The sequence below is a fragment of the Lytechinus variegatus genome, chromosome 16, assembly GCF_018143015.1.
Source record: "Lytechinus variegatus isolate NC3 chromosome 16, Lvar_3.0, whole genome shotgun sequence".
Classification (NCBI taxonomy): domain Eukaryota; kingdom Metazoa; phylum Echinodermata; class Echinoidea; order Temnopleuroida; family Toxopneustidae; genus Lytechinus; species Lytechinus variegatus.
This window is the reverse complement of record NC_054755.1, coordinates 14,870,652-14,896,735: the sequence shown is the minus strand read 5'-3', so window position 1 is coordinate 14,896,735 and position 26,084 is coordinate 14,870,652. Positions and strand designations below refer to the sequence as shown.

Sequence of the window (26,084 nt, the reverse complement as noted above, 5' to 3'; positions counted from 1 at the left end):
TGATTTAGTCTCCGGGGGGTGACTCACTCATATATCTAAAATCAATTTCAACCAAGATGAATTTTTATTTCCTGCTATTTGATTGTGCTCAGACTTGTAAACATATATTTTATTAATTTTAATTGATCATTTAAATGTATTTGCTTGCAGCATGGAAATTTTATTTCCAGCATTATGAAATTTACTATTTAAATAAGTGTTTTGTACTGCAAAACTGTAAAATAGCCTTAAAAACAGACATACTGAAGCTTTTCGACATGCACTCATCGGAGTAAAATCTCATGAATAGACGCTAAATGGTGAGCCATGATTGGCTGTCGAGTAAACAAGTTAGGTTTGGTACCAGCCATAAATTGATGGGAAGCAATCAAAATAATACAAGGGTTCTTATGAACTCCTGGCAGCACAGAATGGGGTCTGTTAGCTGGATACACATGTACACTGCCTCGACCATGCACAAAGAGTGAAACTCCTTGCTCAGCTGAGCACCTTACAAAAATTCATCTTAGAATAGAGATGTGAATTTTCAAAAATTGGGTTGAATTTTCATGACATCATATGCGACAAGCAGCTCAATACATGTACGTGTATGTCATGAAACATAAATCAAAAAAATTCTCATTTTCTTTATGTTTATGGAGACTGAAAATCTCTTTCTGACAGAAGCGGTTTTGAAATGATTCGTCTGATGGTATAATGAAAGCACAAATACATGTAAGAATGTTTTTTTCATCAGTTTTCTGTAAAAATGGCGTTTTATTGAATTTATATCATACACAGAGATTCAATAAGGGAGCTTCTCGCATGTGATATCACAAAATCCCCCCAAAATGTAAAATTCTACAACTTTTATTATCTTTCTTTCATATTGTTTTGTTTCTCTGCTTGAATGAGAACCAACTTCACACAAGGGTGAACTTTACCCTTCAAAACTTATTCACATTAATCATCAATATTAATTGTTTTCTCTTTTATTTTAGAACAAATGGCTGTCATCACTACTTCAAGTACTGCATCTTATGTACAAGGATACAGTAAGTTCGCAGTTATATTACATTTCTTTTTTATGATAGTAATACTTGTATAAAGCATATACATGTAATCCACTCTGTAGGGTGCTTAAGACATCTACTGACCTGCCAACTACCGGTACTTTTTTTTTTCCAGAAGCTATCGCGTTTCTAAGATTTTTATTAAATATAAAAAGGAGCACTCCTTTTTCCATTTATTTAAGATAAAAAAATATATCGCCCATGTATGTATGTCGTGGTGTATGGGTGTGTGTGTGTGTGTGTGTGTGGGTGTAACAGTTTTTCATCACTTGTAATTTCTTAATGTTTAAATACAAGAATGCTTAGTCTTGATTAAAAAAAAGTGAGGATGCCACACCTGACATCAAGCAGAAAAAAATCACGCCAGCAAAAAGGATTCCTTTTTTTAAATTTTCAAATGTTGGCAGGCCTGAACTTAAAGAAGTAAGAGGTGCTGCATGTACTGTAGGTTCAATGTTCTTTATATCTTGTAATCATATTTAACGCACATTTTACATCACAAGCTGCTCCATTTGTCTTCCTTAAAGCAGACAAGAGGAAAGACAAGAAACGCTAGGATAGGTAACAGAAACAAAAATGACTGGTTAGATGAGGAGGGAAAAGAGGTGTAAATTGTTGAAATCTAATATAGTTGTGTGGTAAATGTCTGTCTAACTTGAGATTTTGCAGTCACGCATCTCAAGCTATCACGCCTATTAAGCAAATGCCTGCATAGAAATGTATCTAAAAGATAGTCAATGGTATATCCAGTCGATGAATGACTACACGTATGTACATGTATACAAGAAATTGGAGAGAATGATTGAAAGTACAGTAAGCATGTTTTGGGGTAAAAAATGTATATATATATGTGTGTACATTAGAAATGTATAATTGATTGATCATACTTAAATGATTTGTAGAGTCAGTTATAAAAACTGATCCTTAGATAAAATCACTTGGCTTTGTGTGTAACCAGGCTCATGAGATTATTAAGATGAAAAGGAAACTTCCTTCGTGTTTTAATCATTATTACATTTTTAATGTTCTGTCTTGTTATATTATTCCTGTACTCAATTCTCAGAATTGATTTTATTGTTTTCATTTTTTTGGTCCCATGACATCTGCTCTGTTATAAATTACACACTCTATAAAAACGAAAGACTTACTTCAATCCTAGATTTAACACTTCCTTAAACCGAACCGTAAACATCACCATTGAGTATTTATGAACTTGGCATATGGTGACCATGGCTATTATTTATTTCCCATCACAGAATTCACTCAAATTGGTGTCATACCTGAAGCGGAAACATGAGCATAATCTTCGAGTTGAGGAGAGTTCTAAGGCGATGGACTGCCGTCCAGCCTCACCATCACAAAGCAGCTTCACCCAAGAGAAAGCAAGCAATGGCAACCATACCCCATCACCTTCTAACGTCTGCGCTAAAGCGTCGGGCAGTGAAGCATCCAGCACTGAAAAGAAACCTGCCGCTGAACAGATGGAAACGTCTTCTAAGGAGGTCTGCAAAAATAATAATTGATCTTAGTGCTGTTATCGAAAACCTCTTTATCTTATCGATAATCGTTTGTTTTTTGCCACTTAGCGATCTTGATAACCTCTCTCTCCTTTTTGATAATAACCGCTATTATGTAGGGACATGACAAAGATTTTCCGCGATTGCAGAAAACAGACGGAATTCACGGAAACAGCTTTTTGAAAGAGGCTTTTTCAAACCGAAAATTACAGAAAACATATTTTTTTCACAAATTGCACAGAACAGCAACAGAAATTTCAAAAAATTCCAACAAAATATGAATACTTGCCGCAAAACACGATCTGACTTCGCTATAATTGTGATAATCCAAACATCATGACTGCAATCTACTCCATTTAAAGATTTACAAGCACAAGCTCAATTTCAGCAAAGTATCACCTAATGTAGAAGGCAACACGCACACGGTTGTGTGCTGCTGCCTTCTACATTAAAAGATGCACAGCACGATATCAAAATGGCAGATAGGTGAAAGTTGTTGACTGCCAAAGATAAGAGATATTAGTATATATCTCTATGTTGACTGCTCAGAATGATGTCCAAAAAGCCCCCAAATTATCAATAAAACTTCATTCAACCCTAAAATAATGCTAATAAAGTGAAAGATGATGATGTATTCATGCTACATGTATTTGTGAAAAGATGTTATGCAATCGTTTACATCTGATGAATGCGGATTTTAAAGCGTTCTTGGTACAGTGGCAAATACAAATTTTGACCAATGCAAGTATTGTGTCATCGCTATAATGCATAAAAAATGTGTATTAATTGTGTTCTTTTGTTGATAGTTATCAATATCGGTAAGACATTTTTAGGGATATATCGACAAAGAATTTTCTTACCAATAAAAGCACTAATGGATGTACATTTATCTCTCTTTTTAAGCTGACAATGTAGATATTTTATATAAACCATTTAGCTGCCTAGTCTAATACAGGTTGGTTTTCTTTCCAGATCATCTGATAATAATTAATGTTATTTGTGTTTTTCTCAAACAAGGACACCAAACAAGTTCCAGATGCCAACACAACCACGAGCCCTTCTTCACCATTATCATCAACGTCCAGTTCTGAGACCATTCTAGAACCCCTCTCACCGGTCCTTCCCGGACCAGGTCCATCTTGCCAGTCCAGGGACACCTCAGGTAGTGAGACGAGTAGTCAAACGCTCTCACGTAGTGGGACCCCCACTGTGGATAGCAGCGATGACGGTACTCTACAAGAGGTAAGTAGTAGCACTGCCAACCTTTATGTTTTTGCAGTAATTTTTTTTCTGTAATTATTCTGTTTTATGCTACAATTAGTAGTGGGCTATACAGGGTGAAAAAAATGTCAATGTTTCAAATCACAGAAAGGACCAGCTTTATTGATGCAGTTTGTGATCCTGAGCATTTTGACTACTCAGTACTTTATCAGAAAAATCGGTCAAACATTCGGAGGGTGCTGCCCAAAAAACTATTTGTGGCAAAAAGTTTGAGATCCCCACCCATTTTTGTTGAAATTGTATACCTCTGCTTCTGCATAAGCTATTTTGATGATTTCTGCATCAATATTTATGTTATTTTGGACAAGAAATACATTTTCAACAATGAAAAGATGTATAATTTTTTTCTTTATACTTTAATTTAACCATGGTTAAGCTGAGGACGGGGTCCATTTGACCCCCACTCCCCCCCCTTGACAAATTTCGTCACTCTGCATCCGCTAGAAATTTTTGATCTCGCCGCTCTGTGACTTTATACTTTAAAGCCTTGCGCATCTTTTGAGACCAATTTTGTGATGCTCAGGTACGCGGTATCAAAATTAAGCAACATTTTTTAATGCATGTAGTAATAACAGTAGTAATTTGTTATCATTATGATGATGATGATTATTAATGTTATTATAATTATTGTAATTTATTAAGTTATTGTTGATTTACAGGGAGATAGTTCTGGTCAGAGTGGTAGTTCAGGTTCATCCGGCTCATCTACATCATCCGATGGCGATTCAGAAAAAGGAGGAATCAATTCTTTAAAGAGGATGAACATGTAAGTTATACATCATAATAATGATAATAATGATTACTAGTATTTACTTAAGATAGCTACTTCAGCGATTAGCTTGTCTTCCAGCCAGCCCCACATAACATATTACTATTACCATTTTCCATTTAAATCATAGTATTTATTACTAGCTCCATGCAGAAGGTCCATTTTTATCTCTGGTATGGCAAGTCAGAGAGAATAAGTGAGAACTGGAGAAGCCATTTGTGCATGCCTTATACTGTAGGTTCCATGACATTTGCTCTGATGACAATTGCTCAGATGGAAATCTGCATGTTAAGCCAACCCTATAAACTTTTCCAAATCTAAATAAATATTCTGAATTCTAACCCTATGCCCTTTGAGATATTAAGACCAGGGGACCTTTTCATAAAGCTGTTAAGTTAGTCATGACTTTAAGAAGGACTGGTGATCCTTTCTTGTCATAATGATATTCACCATCAGATGTTCATTGGTGATTTATTTAGCATATAAAAAAAGATCACCAGTCGTTCTTAAAGTCGTTCTTACTTTATAAAGAACAGCTTTATGAAACACCCACAGGAGCATACGTGACCTATTCATACATGCAGTTAGATCATGCTGTATTGTCCGCAGGATTGACTCAACATTTTCTGGAATCATATGAAAAAGGATTATTGGATTAATCTCAAACGTGGCATGTTCTTCGAAGACAGTGCCCCTTGAGTCTATCATCATCTTTTCTTATTTTTTTTAGGATTGTTAATCCACATCACTGTTTTAAACTATATGCATTTAACATGGGCATTAGAATCATTACACGCATTTACAGGACATTGCAAGAAACTTGCGATTAATTACAAGTCTATTTTTGATCCCTAAATCAGTCATGTCTTGCAATTAATTACAAGTTTGTGATTGATTTCTAATCTGCTTTTTGAAACAAAGCATAATCTGATTTGCTTGCATGTAATTTTAATCCATCAATCGTAAAAATGCCACAGAATATTTGCAACTGATTGTATACATTTTCTTACAACACCCTCTTGGATACCTTTGTAAACAGTACAAAATAACGTTGGAATGTAATAGCTTGTGGGCGTGATGCTCCTGGGGGCCATTTCATAAAGCTGTTTGTAAGTTAAGATTGACTTTAAGAAGGGCTAGTGATCCTTTCTTGTGGTAAACATTATTCATCATTGCATGTTCATTGGTGATTATTTAGCGCATAAGAAAGGTTCACCAGTCATTCTTAAAGTTGCTCTTAACTTACAAGCAACTTTATGAAACACCCTCCTGATGATATGTATGACTTGTTTACTATTACCTCCACCTTTATACACTGGTTTGTCAAGTATTCAAGGAATTCATTTATACAGGGTACTACACCTGAGTGGCGAGTGTAGATAGTAACATATGTCTTGATATTTTTGTGTTGTAGGAAAAAATTAGCACAGCTTGGTCTTGATTACATCAAGTATGGGATGGACAATATCCTAATACAATGCAAGGTAAGAATTAATCTATTCAAATCATATTCTGCAATCACATTGGTGAAGGTGATGGGCAATCCATCACTTTCATGCAAGCTGGATGTAATTATCCTTCTGAAGTAAAGCTGAGGATAGAAAGCGTGTACATCTAGGAAGGGATAGTTTGTCTAATCCTCTGTAATCAAGAGGTGATTATAAGCCTCATTTTCCGCATCCGAACCGCTATATGTGAAGAAGTTAATATTCATACTTCTCTGATCTTAAAGAAGGAATTTGATTTTTTAAAACTCAACAAAACAAGTGTGGGGCAATGCACTTTTATTTTGTGTAAAGATTTACTGCTAGTGCAATTAGATTTTTAGTAAAGAAATTTATACATTGATGTTGGTAACAAATGCAAGCTTCATGTACTTGCAATAAATAACTTGAATAATTCATTTTTTTCCCCAATATTGTGTTTCAAGCTAAAAAGTTAATTGAAAACCCAGAAAAATAAATTGTAAGAGATATATTGCAAATATAAAATTGCTTTTTATTATCAACAATATGATTTATTTCTTAATAGGAGGACTTGAAGAACATGGTAACAAACCATTATTTCCTGTGGCAGATGAATTTCTTCCTTCCATTCACAACCCATCCAGAGGTAGCCTATACAGATATCAAGTGAGTTTATAATGTGCATTTGAACCTTAATAGCCTCAGCTCAAGTCAGCTACTCTTATCTAGGCAGGTTCACTTCCCATAATAAACACTATAATAATGATGATGTCTTATTGAATGCGCACACTGTCCAAAGACGCTATTGGCGCTAGTCTTTCTACATCTGCAGATTAGGCAATTTTTTAAAGCCTTTTTTCAATGTTTGTAATGTGCCTTAATGCCCTCTACCTTCGACTTCATAATTATACTTGCTTGTAGAGTGACTAATGCTTACTTTGTCAGAAGTCTTTAAGTGCTCTACAGTGTATACAGCATAATTACCCTGGCTTTAGCAATGCAGCTGTTACGCGCGCTGCGTTTCAAGGAATAAATTCCTGCCAGGTACCCATTTACCTCACCTGGGTTGAGTGCAGCACATTTAGACTTAACGTCTAAATGTGTATTATAATGTAATAAGCCAATTCATTGACTTCACCCTTACGTAGGATGTATGCATATATATTATATAGGTCCCATGCTTGCTGCTCTGTGTTGGTCAGTGTAGTCTTGTAATATTGGCCAACTTGAATGATAACACATTCATTCACTACTCAATCAATTCAAAGAAACAAGTAGATTGTTATACAGAGGAATAATTTCCTGAGGATTCCATTTATCTGTTTTATAGAAGAGTAGAGAGGCAGCATAGCTCAGCCGGTTAAAGTACCTGTTCTGGATAAGATTGTAGATCTCAACGTGCGTGGGTTCGAGTCCCGCAGCAGGCCGGAACAAAAAAAAACTGATGCTAGCGTTGTGTGTTAGCGTGCCTCACCGCTGTGTTCAGTGCGGGTGTAAAATCAGTTGGAAAACACTCCGTCCATCGGAAAGGACTCAAATTTTGGTCCTGTGTATAGGAGAGTCACAACCTATGCACGTTAAAACCAATACACTATTTGTCAAAGAGTAGGGTGTTCACCTGGTGTATTGCACCTGCCAGTCCCCGGTAGTACAATACTGCAAGAATATTCATCATTGAAGGAGGCAGTCAGTGTAGCTTGAACCCTGAAACCTTGAAGCCTAGTAGAAGTTGTAAAGCCTACCCATGATATTGATAGTTTATACCATAAAAGGGCATTCTGCTATTCCAATTCATTGCTTGTTTTGTGAAAAAATTAAGTATCTGCATACCATTTGTCTTTCTTTGAGTAGTTGCGTAAACTCCCTAATGACTGTTATTTTGATAAAATCCGAATGTTAGTTGCTACTGAAGTATCTGCAAAATAGATAATTTTCAATACATGATTTATATAAAAACAAATTCACATTATGGATCCTTTACCAAAGCTTTAGTTCTGGCTTTAAAGCATGTGTGTATTTTTTTATTATCATTTATTTTACATTTGTTTTACAGACTCACACTTTCAGCTCCAGTTTTCAGCCAACTTTTATCATCAACATTAATGACATGGGAGGAGTATGTCCAGGCAAGCAACCAACGTAACAATGATAGCAAGTCAAACTCAGTCTTCAAAATGTAAGTTAATGGATTTGTTTTTATATAAATCATGTGTTGAAAATTATCTATCTAGCAGATGCTGAATCATTTCTATTTTATAAAGACACACTAGACTGATCCTTGGATATTAGAGATTTTAGACAAAAAAAAAACAATGCTTCAAACAATTTTTTGGTTGTCTGTCCAAAACTTCTCCATTTATGATATTTTTATCTTTGTCTCTGCTGTTATTCTGTGATTTGATATTTTTAGAGTGATACAGCTTGTCAAATCTTTGAGTTCCTATCAAATAGCTTTAGGTATACAAAACATGATATAAAATGGGAGTGGTAAACTCTTCTTCTGCATAATGCAATGGTGTTACTTACCAAACAATGTCGGACTTGCTTGTATAAAAAATATAAAGCTATAGAAAACACCTTTTGAGTACAGAAGAGTCCATTTTGTATAATATCCTACTTTTTAAAAATCAGTTCTACATGTAAGTGGCATCCTTAATTTCAAAGTCACATTAACATATCCAATCAAAGCTATTACATTATTTCCAATGACATAGCATTTGAAGGTTTGGAGTTAGTTTCTTTGACGTGACTGTATCATCTATATATGACTGCAAAGGTGACTGTACATTTTTTTGCTTTTGTGTACCCAGTTTAAACATGCAGACCTCGACGATGCGTCAAATGCTACATGCCGTGCAGCAGTTCACAACGAATCCTCAGAACTCTGATATCATCCATATGAAGACAATCCTGGGTAAGTCTATATAATGGGTACTTTCAAGTTTGGTGTTGATAGCTGGTATTGAAAGGGCATTGGTAAAGGTGTTGTTTAAAGATGTTGTTGAAGTTGTTGTTTATTTGTGTTAAAGTCTGGTGTTGAAAATTGAAATTTGGTGTCAAAAGCTGGATTTGATTGTGTTAATTGTTAGTGTTGGAAGCTGGTATGGAAGACATTGTCGATAGCTGGAGTTGATAGTTGGTGTTGAGTGCTTGAATTGGTAGCTGGTGTTGAAGGCTGGGTTTGATTGTGTTGTCTGTTAGTGTTGGTAGCTGGTGTCGAAAGACATAGCTTGTTTTGAATGCTTGAGTGAATAGCTTGTGTTGAAGGCTGGGGTTGATTGCTTGTGTTGGTTGCTAGTGTGTTGGTAGCTGGTGTCGAAAGACGTTGATAGCTGGTGTTGAAAGACGTTGATAGCTGGTGTTGAAAGCTAGTATTGAAAGTTTGCGTTGTGTAGTCGTCAAAGCTTCACAAAGGCAATTTAATTCTTCCATGTAAGCTTTGCTTCTTTTCAAGTTTCCCTTGTATGGTGTTTGATATGCCGAAACAGGGTTTGAACACACTTTTACAGAAGAGTGTTAATTGATTTTCCTGAGATAATGTTTGTTGGTATCTCAGAGTGTAGCATTGATACATCTGTGCAGATTGTTCCTCTGATAAGGTTGAAAGGTCAAAAAGCCATGTTTTTCAACTATGATGTAATTGCTGATTTATGCAATGTGTTCTTTCACCTATGTGCTTTAACCAGGTTTTTGATTAATACAGCATTTTTCCTACCGAAGAGTATATTTTTAGTCATAATGCTAATTTCTTTATAATTGATTGATTACTAAGGTGAGTGATTTCCTTGTTTTTTATTATTTTTTGTAAGTATAATAGTATTCCATTCCATTCAGTTAATCATTTTAATTCCTCTACATCTTTGCAGCTACCATAGCATTGACCCATGCAGTGAGGAATTTCTACTACCTTCTCATCCGCAAATTCCAGCCCACCCAACAGACGCTGTCCTTCCTGCGAGAGATAATCATCGGGAACGATCTGGTCCTGCGCATCATAGACCAGGTCCAGCATATTCACAGGCCCAAGTGGGGCACGCTGGACATGACTAAACATATCGGAAAGTAAGTTTTCTTGGGTAACTTTACAATGTGATGACTAGGTTACTTGTGATGTAGGGACAGTGATTTTCCATTTCAAAAAATTGCCTTTTCCGTTTCAGAAAATCTTAAATTCTGATTCAGCATGTCAGAAAACGGAAATTCTGTTTTGTGTACCTAAAAAATTTGGAATTCCGTTTACCCAATGAATAGCAATATCACACTCGCGCTGGTCAAAATTTTTATCTGCCACTGTACCAACAACACAATAGAATCTGTTCTAATCGGATCTATGCAGGTACACAAAATATTTTGACAAACATATTTATCATAACTACATCCTCACCTTTCGAATTAATAGCATTATTTTACGGTTATATGAAGTTTTATCGATAATTTGGGGTTTTTTTGGACATTGTTTCCAGCAGTCAACAAGTTTCACCTATCCGCCATTTTGGATTTCAAGACCCGATATCGTGCTGTTTAATCTTTGAACGTAGAGGGTAGCCAACACACGACCGTGTTGTTGAAATCAAGTGTGTGTATGTGAATGTTTCTGATAATTCCTATACAACCCCGCCCCGGCCGGCGCCGGGTACAGGCGGTGAGTGGTTCGATAGAGTGTGATGAAGTCGAATGCAGTCACGATGTGTGAATTGTCATGATTGTAGCGAAGTGAGATTGTGTTTTCTCGAGTTTTGTGGCCATTTAATATATTCATATTTTGTTAAGATTTTTTAGTAATTTCTATTGCTGTTCTTTGTATTTTGAGGAAGAATATGTTTTCCTTGATTTTCCGTTTGAAATGCCACTTCCCGTTTCCAAATGCTCTTTCCGTGATTTCCGTCCGTTATCCGCGATCGCAGAAAATCACTGTCCCTAGTGATGTTAGGGTCCCGAAACACTAAGGTTAGTGATTAATCATTCACTTGACTTTTACGATTAATTGTACATTGTAGTGAAATGCAATCACTCATTAAAAAATGTTATTTGATGATTGCTAAGCTTTGTGATATGTTCACCAGAAAAAAAGTTTGATGCGTTTGTTTTAGTTTGCTATGACCTGTGTGGCACTGGTGATGGTGTTGTTCCTAATTAGAGGTTGATGATGTTGGTGATGCCTGGTGGTGATGATGCTGTTGAGGATGGTGATGATGCTGATGAGGATGATGATGATGCTGATGAGGATGGTGATGATGCTGATGAGGATGGTGATGATGCTGATGAGGATGATGATGATGCTGATGAGGATGGTGATGATGCCGATGAGGATGATGATGATGCTGATGAGGATGATGATGATGCTGATGAGGATGATGATGATGCTGATGAGGATGGTGATGATGCTGATGAGGATGATGATGATGCTGATGAGGATGATGATGATGCTGATGAGGATGGTGATGATGCTGATGAGGATGATGATGATGCTGATGAGGATGGTGATGATGCTGATGAGGATGATGATGATGCTGATGAGGATGATGATGATGCTGATGAGGATGATGATGATGCTGATGAGGATGATGATGATGCTGATGAGGATGGTGATGATGCTGATGAGGATGGTGATGATGCTGATGAGGATGGTGATGATGCTGATGAGGATGGTGATGATGCTGATGAGGATGGTGATGATGCTGATGAGGATGATGATGATGCTGATGAGGATGGTGATGATGCTGATGAGGATGATGATGATGCTGATGAGGATGATGATGATGCTGATGAGGATGGTGATGATGCTGATGAGGATGGTGATGATGCTGATGAGGATGATGATGATGCTGATGAGGATGGTGATGATGCCGATGAGGATGGTGATGATGCTGATGAGGATGGTGATGATGCCGATGAGGATGATGATGATGCTGATGAGGATGGTGATGATGCTGATGAGGATGGTGATGATGCTGATGAGGATGGTGATGATGCTGATGAGGATGATGATGATGCTGATGAGGATGGTGATGATGCTGATGAGGATGGTGATGATGCTGATGAGGATGGTGATGATGCTGATGAGGATGATGATGATGCTGATGAGGATGGTGATGATGCTGATGAGGATGATGATGATGCTGATGAGGATGATGATGATGCTGATGAGGATGGTGATGATGCTGATGAGGATGGTGATGATGCTGATGAGGATGATGATGATGCTGATGAGGATGGTGATGATGCTGATGAGGATGGTGATGATGCTGATGAGGATGATGATGATGCTGATGAGGATGGTGATGATGCTGATGAGGATGATGATGATGCTGATGAGGATGATGATGATGCTGATGAGGATGGTGATGATGCTGATGAGGATGATGATGATGCTGATGAGGATGGTGATGATGCTGATGAGGATGATGATGATGCTGATGAGGATGGTGATGATGCTGATGAGGATGATGATGATGCTGATGAGGATGGTGATGATGCTGATGAGGATGATGATGATGCTGATGAGGATGGTGATGATGCTGATGAGGATGGTGATGATGCTGATGAGGATGATGATGATGCTGATGAGGATGATGATGATGCTGATGAGGATGATGATGATGCTGATGAGGATGATGATGATGCTGATGAGGATGGTGATGATGCTGATGAGGATGATGATGATGCTGATGAGGATGGTGATGATGCTGATGAGGATGATGATGATGCTGATGAGGATGGTGATGATGCTGATGAGGATGGTGATGATGCTGATGAGGATGGTGATGATGCCGATGAGGATGGTGATGATGCCGATGAGGATGGTGATGATGCCGATGAGGATGATGATGATGCCGATGAGGATGGTGATGATGCCGATGAGGATGGTGATGATGCCGATGAGGATGGTGATGATGCTGATGAGGATGATGATGATGCCGATGAGGATGGTGATGATGCTGATGAGGATGATGATGATGCCGATGAGGATGGTGATGATGCTGATGAGGATGATGATGATGCCGATGAGGATGGTGATGATGCTGATGAGGATGGTGATGATGCCGATGAGGATGATGATGATGCTGATGAGGATGGTGATGATGCTGATGAGGATGATGATGATGCTGATGAGGATGGTGATGATGCTGATGAGGATGATGATGATGCTGATGAGGATGGTGATGATGCTGATGAGGATGATGATGATGCTGATGAGGATGATGATGATGCTGATGAGGATGATGATGATGCTGATGAGGATGGTGATGATGCTGATGAGGATGATGATGATGCTGATGAGGATGGTGATGATGCTGATGAGGATGATGATGATGCTGATGAGGATGGTGATGATGCTGATGAGGATGATGATGATGCTGATGAGGATGGTGATGATGCTGATGAGGATGATGATGATGCTGATGAGGATGGTGATGATGCTGATGAGGATGATGATGATGCTGATGAGGATGATGATGATGCTGATGAGGATGATGATGATGCTGATGAGGATGATGATGATGCTGATGAGGATGATGATGATGCTGATGAGGATGATGATGATGCTGATGAGGATGATGATGATGCTGATGAGGATGATGATGATGCTGATGAGGATGATGATGATGCTGATGAGGATGGTGATGATGCTGATGAGGATGATGATGATGCTGATGAGGATGGTGATGATGCTGATGAGGATGGTGATGATGCTGATGAGGATGGTGATGATGCCGATGAGGATGGTGATGATGCCGATGAGGATGGTGATGATGCCGATGAGGATGATGATGATGCCGATGAGGATGGTGATGATGCCGATGAGGATGATGATGATGCCGATGAGGATGGTGATGATGCTGATGAGGATGATGATGATGCCGATGAGGATGGTGATGATGCCGATGAGGATGGTGATGATGCTGATGAGGATGGTGATGATGCTGATGAGGATGATGATGATGCCGATGAGGATGGTGATGATGCTGATGAGGATGGTGATGATGCTGATGAGGATGGTGATGATGCTGATGAGGATGATGATGATGCTGATGAGGATGGTGATGATGCTGATGAGGATGGTGATGATGCTGTTGAGGATGATGATGATGCTGATGAGGATGGTGATGATGCTGATGAGGATGGTGATGATGCTGTTGAGGATGGTGATGATGCTGATGAGGATGGTGATGAGGCTGATGAGGATGATGATGAGGGTGGTGATGATGCTGATGAGGATGATGATGATGCTGATGAGGATGGTGATGATGCTGATGAGGATGGTGATGATGCTGATGAGGATGATGATGATGCTGATGAGGATGATGATGATGCTGATGAGGATGGTGAGGATGATGATGAGGATGGTGATGATGCTGATGAGGATGGTGATGATGCTGATGAGGATGGTGATGATGCTGATGAGGATGATGATGAGGATGGTGATGATGCTGATGAGGATGATGATGATGCTGATGAGGATGGTGATGATGCTGATGAGGATGGTGATGATGCTGATGAGGATGGTGATGATGCTGATGAGGATGATGATGATGCTGATGAGGATGATGATGATGCTGATGAGGATGATGATGATGCTGATGAGGATGATGATGATGCTGATGAGGATGGTGATGATGCCGATGAGGATGGTGATGATGCCGATGAGGATGGTGATGATGCTGATGAGGATGATGATGATGCTGATGAGGATGGTGATGATGCTGATGAGGATGGTGATGATGCTGATGAGGATGATGATGAGGATGATGATGATGCTGATGAGGATGATGATGATGCTGATGAGGATGGTGATGATGCTGATGAGGATGATGATGATGCTGATGAGGATGATGATGATGCTGATGAGGATGGTGATGATGCTGATGAGGATGATGATGATGCTGATGAGGATGGTGATGATGCTGATGAGGATGGTGATGATGCTGATGAGGATGGTGATGATGCTGTTGAGGATGATGATGATGCTGATGAGGATGATGATGATGCTGATGAGGATGGTGATGATGCTGATGAGGATGGTGATGATGCTGATGAGGATGATGATGATGCTGATGAGGATGGTGATGATGCTGATGAGGATGATGATGATGCTGATGAGGATGGTGATGATGCTGATGAGGATGGTGATGATGCTGATGAGGATGGTGATGATGCTGTTGAGGATGATGATGATGCTGATGATGATGATGATGATGCTGATGAGGATGATGATGGTGATGATGATGATGATGATAATGATGAGGATGATGATGATGAGGATGATGATTATGATGATGATGATGATGCTGATGATGATGATGATATTCATGACAATGATGTATATAATGATGGTAGTGGTGATGATGATGATCATGATTATTATGGTCATGATTGTGATAAGAGTAATGATCATAAATATAATGATGGTGATGATGATTATAATCATATTGGGTATAATGGTGGCTAGGCCTGGGAGTAAATTCGATCCATTGAAGCATTCAATCAGTTAGTTCACAATTGTGTTTGTAGCCATTCATTATTCTTATTTCCTTGAGGATTTGGGAGTAATTTATGTTGCAGTTCTGTGCTTTGCTATTTTTACTGTGGATATTTTCCTGTTTTTGCTGTCTTCTGTATTTTTTGTTTATTTTGTGACTGTTTTCCATTCACTTATACCCATTTTGTGTCTTCCTGCTGTGTTTGCCCAGCAGGAGTATTATATCGCTATACTGCCTGCTAATTTGTATTGACTTTATGCAAACGGAATTGTCACTTTTTCTTGTGCACAAAGTCTATCGGGAAACAGAATTTCCGTTTCCAGATAAGCTGAAACGGAATTTAAGATTTTCTGAAATGGAAAAGGCAGTTTTTAGTAACAGAAAATCACTGTCCCTACACAAGTCATTGGCAGTGGCCATAGGCTGTATTCAGACTCCTTGGACAGGGTCAAGAGTTTGCACAGCAGATGATGATCTTGATGGAAATGATAATGACAATAATCTTGTTATTGATGTCATCTTTTTTTCCTCAGATTTGCAACCAGACCCATCATGCGTGTCTACAACTACATGCTTTCCAAGTTCTCCCACAACACGCTGGAAGAAAACGAGGTTGTCATGACAATGATGCATCACATAGCTGTAGATATCGCCCAACCAGAGGTCCTCTACCAGATCCCCATCTTGACGTCTTTTGCATGTCTGTGGGAAGCTGGAGGTGGACATATCACAAAGGTAATCAATCGATTCACAATTATGGATTGTAATCAACACCAGCATCTAGAATGCATACATCCATTCAATATTTTGTTCTTAGTATGATGTATACACATAGAAGAGTAATTGTCTTAACAAATGAGAGTGTTTCCTCCATTTTGCTATTGAAGGGACATCATGTACATTCCCTGTATTTAAAATAGTGACATTGATGGATCTCCATAGATGTGGTTGATTGGGTCAATCATAACTCTTTGTAAAGACAGGGCCATGGACATACAAACTGGGGCCTTTAACCCTATCTAGGCCGGGGGGGGGGCCTTGGAGGCCCCCCCTCAACGAATCGCGCAATATTTTCACCGCGTGAAATTTTTTGACCGCGCCGCTCGCAGACTTTTTACTTTCAAGTCTTGCGCAACTTTTGAGACCAACTTTGAATCACCCGGGTACGCGGTTCCGAAATTACGCAACATTATTATGTAAGTGCATGTCAGACCGAAAATTGCTCAAAAACGTGATTTCGTGTACAAAGTCAATGCAAATTGTGTTTTCAACCAAAATTCATAAATGTATGATCATTTTTAGTTTTGCTGGTCTAAATGTATTTATTTTATGCTTTTTATGATCACAGAAGAGTCCCCAACAAATTTCATTGATAAAACAATGAAAAACAAAAGGTCAAGAAACAAAGAAATACATCAGAAATTGCAAAAAACAATAAAATACATAAGAAAATGATTTGGTATCACAATTTTTTTCTAGTACACTTGCTAAGAACACCACAATGAGATTCTATACCAAAAATTAGTACATTTGGAGCTTTATTTAGGGAGTTAGAGGAAAAAGTATGATTTCGCATACTAATTACGCATAAATTAGCATAATCACTTAATAGCGATTCGTATGAAATAAATTACTAAACAATCTTGTAGGTTATGTCCCAGGCAACTCGCGTGCCCAATTTCGGCGCGATCGCGCGGTCGACGGCCGAGATCTTAGGGGGGGGCCTGGGAGGCCCCCCCCCCCCGGCCATATGAACTCCCAAAATACCCTGGCCTAGATAGGGTTAACATGAAGCTAGATGATTAGTCATTGGACTTTTTTTCTTAATTGATCATACACAATTGTACAACGCCCACTAAGCTTGTTTTACACGCGCAAATAGGAGGCTGAATGTCAAACATTCTTATCGTTGCACACATGACGTACCATCCAAAATGTACCGTTGTACGGCTTTAGGAGGTGACGTCACAATACGATTTAATTCATTGCGCTCAGTAATAATGAAGGTGCAATATGCATATAGCCTGCTGGATAAATGTGCAATACTGCCCAAGGTGTGGGATTTTGCCTTTTACTTTCAATATTTTTGCTCTCTATTCATTGATTACTGCAAGGAAAAAATCTTGTTGGTAAAAGAAAGAAACACTCTATTCAACTCGGCTAACACCTTGCTGAATAGAGCATCTTTCTTTCACCTTTCACGAAATCTCGCACCATCGCACTCATGCCTATTCACTATTTGTATAAAATCAATGGTATCAATTGTAGAAATCAACTCCATGATCAATTACTAGGCTTTGTGTTACAGGGACTTGGGTATTAGCCTGAAAAGAGAAGTGGATGTGGAGAGATAAAGAGGAAGAAGAAGGTTGAAGAGGAAGAGAGAGAGAGTTAGATGGGGAAGGGACAAGACAGGTATACATGTACAGATAGACAAGGAGACAGAGGTAGAGAGAGAAGGGGGGGGGGAATGGAAAAGAGGGAGAAAGTGAGAAAACAAGAAAGAAGTAAGCAATAGCATAGACAGACATAGATAGATAGATAAGTGTGAGTGATACACACAGTGACAGACAGTGAGATACACAGATACAGGCAGAGACAGAGAAAAAAAGAGAGATTGACACACACAGATAGTTACATAGAGAGACAGACACACAGAGTAAGATAAGGAGAGAGAGAGAGCACATGTAAAAGACTTAAAAAACTGAGAGGAAGGAAGAAAGAAAATTAAGAAAGGAAGGAAGATAAATCCCATATTCCCGCCAAGGCATCTCTACAATCTCCTAAAGATCTCCATCCATAAATCCTCCTAGGGATGTTCTGTCATTGATTAAGCTTTAGTAGAAAAAAATGCTTTGCATTATTCATGTCTTGCGTAATGTAGGTTTCTATACATGGGCTTAGTTCATTATCACGTGGCAGACCAGGCTTTAGTCGTTAGAGATAGACTTCTTTCTCAGCAAAGAAGACGTTGACTGATTTTTTCCCCACTCTGATTGCATTTATGGGTCATATTTCAAGAGAGGGAGTGATTGATGGCAGTGGTAGAATCTCATGACGAGATTTACTGAAGGATTATTCTAGGAGGTGTGGATTTAAACTGCCAGTTTTATAGATAGTGAAATGGAGGAACACCAGTTCTGGTAATGATCTCAAAATGAGTTTAAATAGAATCTAATGAAATGACCACCCAAGTGTTTGTATGTGTAAATAGAAAAATATGTGCCAAATTGTTCTGGAAAAAAATGTATAATTGCTGAGAAATGAACAAAATAATCACAGAATTCTATAAAATTTTGGGTATTTTTCCATGCAATATTAACCCATATTAAGCGGGGGGGGTTGACAAATTTGGCCACTACGCTGTCACCCAAATCTTTTTGATGGCGTCTCTTGCTGACTGTTTACTTACAAGTCTTGCGCATCTTTGAGACCAAACTTGTGACGCCTGGGTACACAGTTTCATAATTACGCAACATTTTGTAAGTGCATGTCCGCAACATTTTGTTAGTGCATGTCAGACCCAAAATTGCTTATAACATGATTCCTTGCGCAAAGTCAATGCTAATTGTGTTTATCAACCAAAAATCAGAAATGTGTGATTATTTTTACTTTTGTTATTTTAAATGGATTTATTTTATGCTATTTGTGACCGCAGAAGGGTCCCTGACAAAGTTCATCAGTAAAAAACAAAGGTTTTTAAAAACAGAGAAATACATAATAATTTATAAACAGCATAAGAAATTTGTTATATTTTGCAAATTTTTTGTAGATATTTGTTAGAAATGTAAAAATTGATACTCTCACAAAAATACATTTAAAAAAAAATGATTTCACAATATTGTTTTTGGTAGGTCTTGGAACTGCTTTAGAAAAGATGGTTATCCCGTTTTGGGATTATTTGGACCGTCATAAGGGCAAAATCACCGGCCATCCTTGTGTATTTCCTTCTATGCCATGTCATGTTTATCAACCTATGAAAATGCCTCTATGTACTAACATGAATATATATGTATGGTATCCACAGCAATCCCATGATCTGATAGACTACATCATTCATGAGTTCTGTGTCCTTGGCAGTGCAAATAAAGAGAAGTGTTTGGAGACAGTCACAATGCTCGATAGCATTCGTCCTTACAAGAGGTAGGCTAAAATTTCCTTTTCCCTATTTTCACATAAAAAAGAGCTAATCACATTCAACATGTTTATTCAAGCGTGAATGTTTAATTAAATGCCTTTGAGTCATTGAAGCATGTTAATTAGTCATGAACATAACAAAAAAAATTAGAATAGATAATTTCATTCACCAAAATGAAACAATACTTGCTTATGATATTTGGAAATCGTATTTTTTGTGTTCATTAAATGTTCATTGAACTGTGAAACGATGAATATTGTTGAAGATACTTGTCCCCAAAATAACTGTCATATTTTTTATCATTTGTATTGAACGAAATGTGTAAAAAATCAAATTATCGCAAATTTTTACTTGTGTTTATTCAACTTTTAAATTTAGCCAAAAAAGTGGTATCGTCTTATATAAAGTATCTTTCACAAGCCTTCTGAATATTTTTCATGATGAGAATGTGGAATTCTTTCCAAGAAAGTGGAATAAAAGTCATGATATTTGGCTTTTGACTTGTTAAAAGTGACAATTTTGCCTTCTGGCGGTGCTCACTAAAGCATGACATAAAATATGTCCATGACATTTACTCAGAGGGTAGCTTATGAAATAACCTAAAAGCTCATGTAAGAATACATTAAAAACTTGCACTGGTTCAGAAATTATGGATGTTTGTTTAAGGGGGGACTTACTTTTTTAGTTGTGTATATTATCGGGACTTATTTCCAATTAGTCTCATCTACTATCGCCTTGCATCAGTTCATCTACTATTCATGTGGTCTGATTTTTCAATCTGTCCACTCACCATTTTGTCTAATAACTAGTTAGTCAAATAGCCATTTAGTCCATATACCATTAGGTCTACTTGGACTAAGTGTTAATTGTGTAAAATGAATGAAAAGAAAATGGATATTAGACCAATTGTATATTAGGTGAAATGGTCATAGAGAAACTGATGATTAGATGAAGAGATTATTGGACCAAATGGTTGTTAGACAAAATGTTGATATACGGATTGGCAATAGACTAAATGAAGGTAGACCATGTGATGAATGGACGAGTTGACGAATCAACCATTGTCTGTAGTATGTAATATCTGTTTCATGTTCTTCTTTTTTATAGGAAACACATCACTGATGCACTTACAAAGAATAAGGTGAGATCATATTCATTTTCTTCAAGTTTGTAATTTTCATCATTGTTCAAATTAGATTGTACAGGTTGATATTGTAGTAGTTGTTAAAATCAAATAGTTTTATTCAAGATAGTAATGTACAATGTATGCCAACATGATGTATATAACTCATTGTATGATAGACCCTTGATCTGCTTGCTGCTTATACCAACGAATTATTATAGCAACATTATTCACTTCAAATCATTATCTTATGTAATTCCAATAAAAAACAATACATTTTAGAATATTTAGAACAAATACAATACTTTTCAGGCTATCAAAGGTAAGACAAACAGATACATGTTGAAATAGTAAAAATGGTATTCCTCCTGGAGGCCTAATAATTCTTTTTTTATCTTTTGTCAGGTTTTGAAGTTGGCAACAGAGTCTAAAGGGTTGTATGTGCCTCGTGATGAGAGCGACGATGAAGAGGAAGAAGTAGATACTACCAAACTCACCAAACCAATCCAGGAACTCAGTGTAGAAGAATGTCTGACGGCACTCAAATTTAAAGGTAAGCTGAAGAACTAGGTCAATTTGGGACAGTAAAAACCAACTCAGTCTGATGCAGTTCAAATAACTTTTTGCGATAAATCCGCTGTGCAAAATTTTTCACCACATTGCTCTCTGTCTTTTACTTTCAAGTCTAACGTAACTTTTGAGACCAAAATTATGTGACATGCAGACCCAATATTGCCCCAAAACGTGAATTTGTGTACAAATCCAATGCAAATAGTGTTTTTAGCCCAAATTTATAATTGTATCATTAATTTTCCTTTTTCTGATTAAAATTGATTGATATCATACTCTTGTTTATGGTAAAAATGAAGTCCTTGACAATTTCCATTGAAAAATCATAAAATAAAAAGTAAAAAAGCTAAGACATATATAAGAAATTTAGAAAATAATAAGTGATGTTGAATTTAAAAAAAATAATACATTTTATCAGATTCCTATAAAGAGTCTGTGAACCAAAACGTTAATTAGAGCAAACTTTTTGATTTTATGCATAAATTAGAATAACTATGGAATTTTTCACAGAATTTCATGTTAAAAGTTTTGTAGATTTGTCGATGGCCAAGATCATGAGGAGGGGGGATGAATTAATCCCCCCATCCATCTTCTTAGGCATCAAAATAGCCCAGTCTATTTAAGGTTAATCCAACTCATTCCAATTTAATTCAGTTCAATTACTTTCATTTCATTCTAAGTCAATTCACATCACTTTTACTTTAATTATTCAATTCATATCATTTTACTTCACTTCAGTTCAATTCAATGCAATTAATTTCATTACATTTGATTCAGTACTGTTTATGTGGAATACATTCTCAGACACCCTCTGTCAAGTCATTTCAAGTTAATTTACTTCACTTCCTTTTAATTTAATTCATTTCAGTTCAACTCTTTATTCATTTTTAAAATTTAAACAATTATTACACACAAATACATGAGGATGTAATGGCATTTATTTACATTTATTCATGATTGTCATGACATTTATTAATGAAGAGTAATAAAAAAAGGAAGATGGACACATACTCAAATTACAGGGGAATACAACAGAAAGACAAGCAAATCTTAGATAAAAGCCACAGCCAGGGTTATAAAGTCTGAATATATTTACAAAATATTCTCTTTGTATTTCAAAGTTAAAGTAATTGTACATTAATGGGTGAACTGGGGCTTTGGACATCTAACTTCTTTGTAAACCAGAATGAAATGGACAATATATATATTTTTAACATGAATTTCAATATGCAGTTAATAAAATGGTCTCTGCTGTATCATTTAAATTAGATTTAATATCACTTTCTTAAATATTTTCCCTCTTTATTTTTTTCTCTTCAGGATTTGATGATGAGATTGTTGAATTGCAGAGCATTCTTCTAGAAATCTGCTACTTCAAATTGAGTAAGCATTTCCAAATGATTTACCATAAAAACCAACTAAATATTCATGACTTAAAAAGCAATCATAAGTAGTAGTGTACACGTCAATTTACTTAAGTCTGTGCAATTATACAATTATGTATCGTCAAAAAATATGTATTTTAGTGATTTCAATAAGGGAACCCTGTGGAAGGGTTGAAAAGACAAAAAAAATAAGTAGTAGTGTGAATGCCATGGAGTCACATATGGGCATTGTGTTCTGTAATCCAAGTTTTGTGTTGGGTAAGTTATGATTTGATGCAGAGGTTCAAGTCCTGGTCACACACATACCATCAGTGATTTTACATACTGACCTAAACCTAATCATTGGATAATTATAGAAATGGGGGGGGTTCCGTATTTTGAAAGCATGTTAACTGTATTTTATCCGATATTCTTATGTAACGAACCGGCATATTCCCCTCCATTTGATTTCCTTCTGAGCAATCAATATATGTGTCATAATGTATTTTCTTTCCTTACACCCCTCCCCTCCCCCCTCTTAGATTGCCCCAAGATTCATGTAGGAGAGCCACACATATGGCACTGCTGTTGTGAGTATTCAAATAATATGTCATTCTGTATAACTATGATATTTAATTTTTAATGAAATGGAGGTGAAAATGTTTTCATTTGCTTAGTTCTGTCTTCCATGAAAACTACAAACATATTTTTCCAGATGAGCTTAAACAATCGAGTGTCTAAAATTGAATTTCAATCTCACTTTGAGAAAATGATTAAAATGAAAATATATGTAGCATATTTGTAGCTCCAAAAAGCCCAGCCTAATTTGGGTTGAGGCATATTTTTTTAATGCCATGCCTTTATAGCAAGTAGGTCTATATACATTTTTTTTCCCCCTTTTTTTCAAAGTTGTCAAATCTTTACATGTCTTTGTTGCATGATCCCTCTACAGCTGATGGGAAGTCCGTTCCGATCATCCCATTTACTGAGAGTTCAGAGGAAGCTCACCGAGACACTCACTTCAAGACCCTACTTCACAGGCTTGGTCTTCACACTGCACAGGACACCTGTAGGCTTCATCCATCCATACCGGCATTCTGGACCAGTGATATGTGCTATAAGACAGCTATCAAGCTAGGAGATATTCAAGAAGGTAACTCTTTCATTCCATTAATTGATTTATTTCCAATTGGTCTAATGCCAAAACGTCCAATAACCAACTCGTCTACTATCATTTGGTCTACCATCAGTTCGCCCACTATCCACATGGTCTAATTGTCAGTTTGTCCACTCACCATTTAGTCTAATAACCAGTTGGTCCAATAGCCATTTAATCCATATACTATTTGTTCTTATTGGATTGAGTGTTAATTGGGCGAAATGATTGAAAAGAAAATGGGTATAAGACCAACTTGTTATGAGATGAAATGGTCATAGACAAACTGGTGATTAGAAGAATTGGTTATTAGACAAAATGGTTATTGGACCAAATGGCTGTTTGATGAAATGTTGATGGAGGTAATGGCTAAATAAGGGTAGATATAGTGTTTGGGGCATGTACATGCAATGGAGGTATCAACCGTATCATTTCACAATGAAGATAAATTATGGGTTATTACTCTTAGCATAGTAATCCATGTTTGACTTTGAAATCTTTTAAGGATTTCTTGCAATTCTATTTATGTTTTTAGAAGGAACACCACATTCTTATATCATTGGCAATATACTATGCATTACAAATGAACAACATAGGATTAAGAGCTTTGTTTGTGGCTAATATAATTGAATAGTCACTATTTATTTGTTCATGTGATGTGCTAAATGGAGTCAACAGAAGCAAGTCAGCGTTGGTCACAGCTGCAGTCTACTCTGGCAGGGTTCAAAAGAGCGCCTTGCCGAAGGCCTTGGTTTATCTTTTTACTAAAGTTATGGGAAGCCATAACTAAAAAATTATGTTGACATTGTATGTTCTTATGTACAGGGACTTCTTTCACTTCTCATTGAAGCTGTGCTGTTCGAGATTTTTGTTGCAATAGACTATACAAAAATAGACCACAAATTTAGTCAAGAGTTTGAATTAAACCTTGGTTCAGAATATAGCCCAAATAGTATCATCTATGATGATATGCGATTTATTTTGTTTTCTTTTCATTTAATCAGCTAACCTTAAGTTTGAGTTGGACAAGATCAAGAAGTTACCGGTGGAATGCAAGGAGATGTCTGGTATGACACACGAGGGCGTCATGGTTAATCTAGAAGACCTTGATCTGGGCAAAGACACCAGTGAGAAACCAATGTAAGTTTTGCTTCATGGCATTCATTATTGATGAAATATATAAATAATGCTTTATCTATAGCTGCACAAGTCTGTAAAAGTGTTTGTATTTCTTATTGGTGTAGTGGCTCAGTGGATGGGTATCCAGACTCTGAACCATAAGGTTCAGATTTCAAATCCCATTGCAATACACACATCCTTTGGTAAGGTGTTTTATCTGTATTTGCCATTCTACTCAGGTGTAGACTATTGGTACTCAGTATTAGAAGAAATTAATTGGATGTTCAAGTGCATGATCAGGGTTGCCGTTCTAAAGCTTGTGTAATAGTATTCAGTGCTTAGAGATATTCTGTATAGCACTCTGTAAATGTAGATAATAATTATTAGTATTACAATAATGATTGCATTTTTTGCCATTACAGAGCTAACCCGCCATACTTCCAAGTCCCTCTTCAGATGTGGTGCAATGTGATCAAGAGAGCAAATAGAGTGGTCTAATGATATCAGAGGAAAGCTTGTCAAGGTCATGTTACCAGGCTCTTGATCATCATTAGTATGGGCTTCGCTATAGCCAAGTCTCTTGGATAGGCCGTAGAGCCTTAGGGCTCATAACAGATGAATGCCTCGTTGAAAAGCCAGCTAACTCTGAACATCAGAACCTCATTAGTATGTGCTTCGCTATAGCCTGGTCTATTGGATAGGCTGTTGAGTTGTTGGGCTTTTAACATTGGAATGAATGGCTTGTTGAGTGTCCAGCTACAAACAAAATATGTTGATCATCTAAGCCTTTTGATTATATGCATCAATACAGCCAAATCTCTTGGAAAGGATGTTGAGCCATACGGCTCTTTATAACATTGGAATGAATGCCTAATTAAATACCTAGCTACCAGCTAAAAACTTTGAACATCTAAACCTAATCAATATGAGCTTTTTTCCATCCAAGTGTCATGGATAGGCTCTGGAACCATAGAGCCCTCAACATAGGAATGAATACCTGGTTGAATATCTAGCTACCAGCGAAAGACTCTGATCATCTGTACCTCA

General features: G+C 37.2%; 1 protein-coding gene across 3 annotated transcripts in view; it reads left to right on the top strand.

The window, feature by feature from the left end:
• The window catches only part of LOC121429442 (protein timeless-like), a 36,780-nt gene extending 10,988 nt beyond the window's left edge, over nucleotides 1-25,792 (top strand). For all 3 annotated transcript variants that reach the window (XM_041626440.1, XM_041626439.1, XM_041626438.1), the window contains exons 8-25: nucleotides 981-1,034; nucleotides 2,309-2,554; nucleotides 3,587-3,811; nucleotides 4,510-4,616; nucleotides 6,034-6,103; nucleotides 6,651-6,751; nucleotides 8,139-8,261; nucleotides 8,896-8,999; nucleotides 9,952-10,147; nucleotides 16,101-16,302; nucleotides 19,595-19,710; nucleotides 20,813-20,846; nucleotides 21,234-21,381; nucleotides 22,719-22,781; nucleotides 23,305-23,352; nucleotides 23,715-23,915; nucleotides 24,923-25,058; nucleotides 25,460-25,792. In XM_041626440.1, the coding sequence (XP_041482374.1) occupies nucleotides 981-1,034; nucleotides 2,309-2,554; nucleotides 3,587-3,811; nucleotides 4,510-4,616; nucleotides 6,034-6,103; nucleotides 6,651-6,751; nucleotides 8,139-8,261; nucleotides 8,896-8,999; nucleotides 9,952-10,147; nucleotides 16,101-16,302; nucleotides 19,595-19,710; nucleotides 20,813-20,846; nucleotides 21,234-21,381; nucleotides 22,719-22,781; nucleotides 23,305-23,352; nucleotides 23,715-23,915; nucleotides 24,923-25,058; nucleotides 25,460-25,535 (2,250 nt within the window). In that variant the 3' untranslated portion in view covers nucleotides 25,536-25,792. The remainder of the gene's footprint in view (nucleotides 1-980; nucleotides 1,035-2,308; nucleotides 2,555-3,586; nucleotides 3,812-4,509; nucleotides 4,617-6,033; nucleotides 6,104-6,650; nucleotides 6,752-8,138; nucleotides 8,262-8,895; nucleotides 9,000-9,951; nucleotides 10,148-16,100; nucleotides 16,303-19,594; nucleotides 19,711-20,812; nucleotides 20,847-21,233; nucleotides 21,382-22,718; nucleotides 22,782-23,304; nucleotides 23,353-23,714; nucleotides 23,916-24,922; nucleotides 25,059-25,459) is intronic.
• The last annotated feature ends 292 nt before the right edge of the window (nucleotides 25,793-26,084 follow it).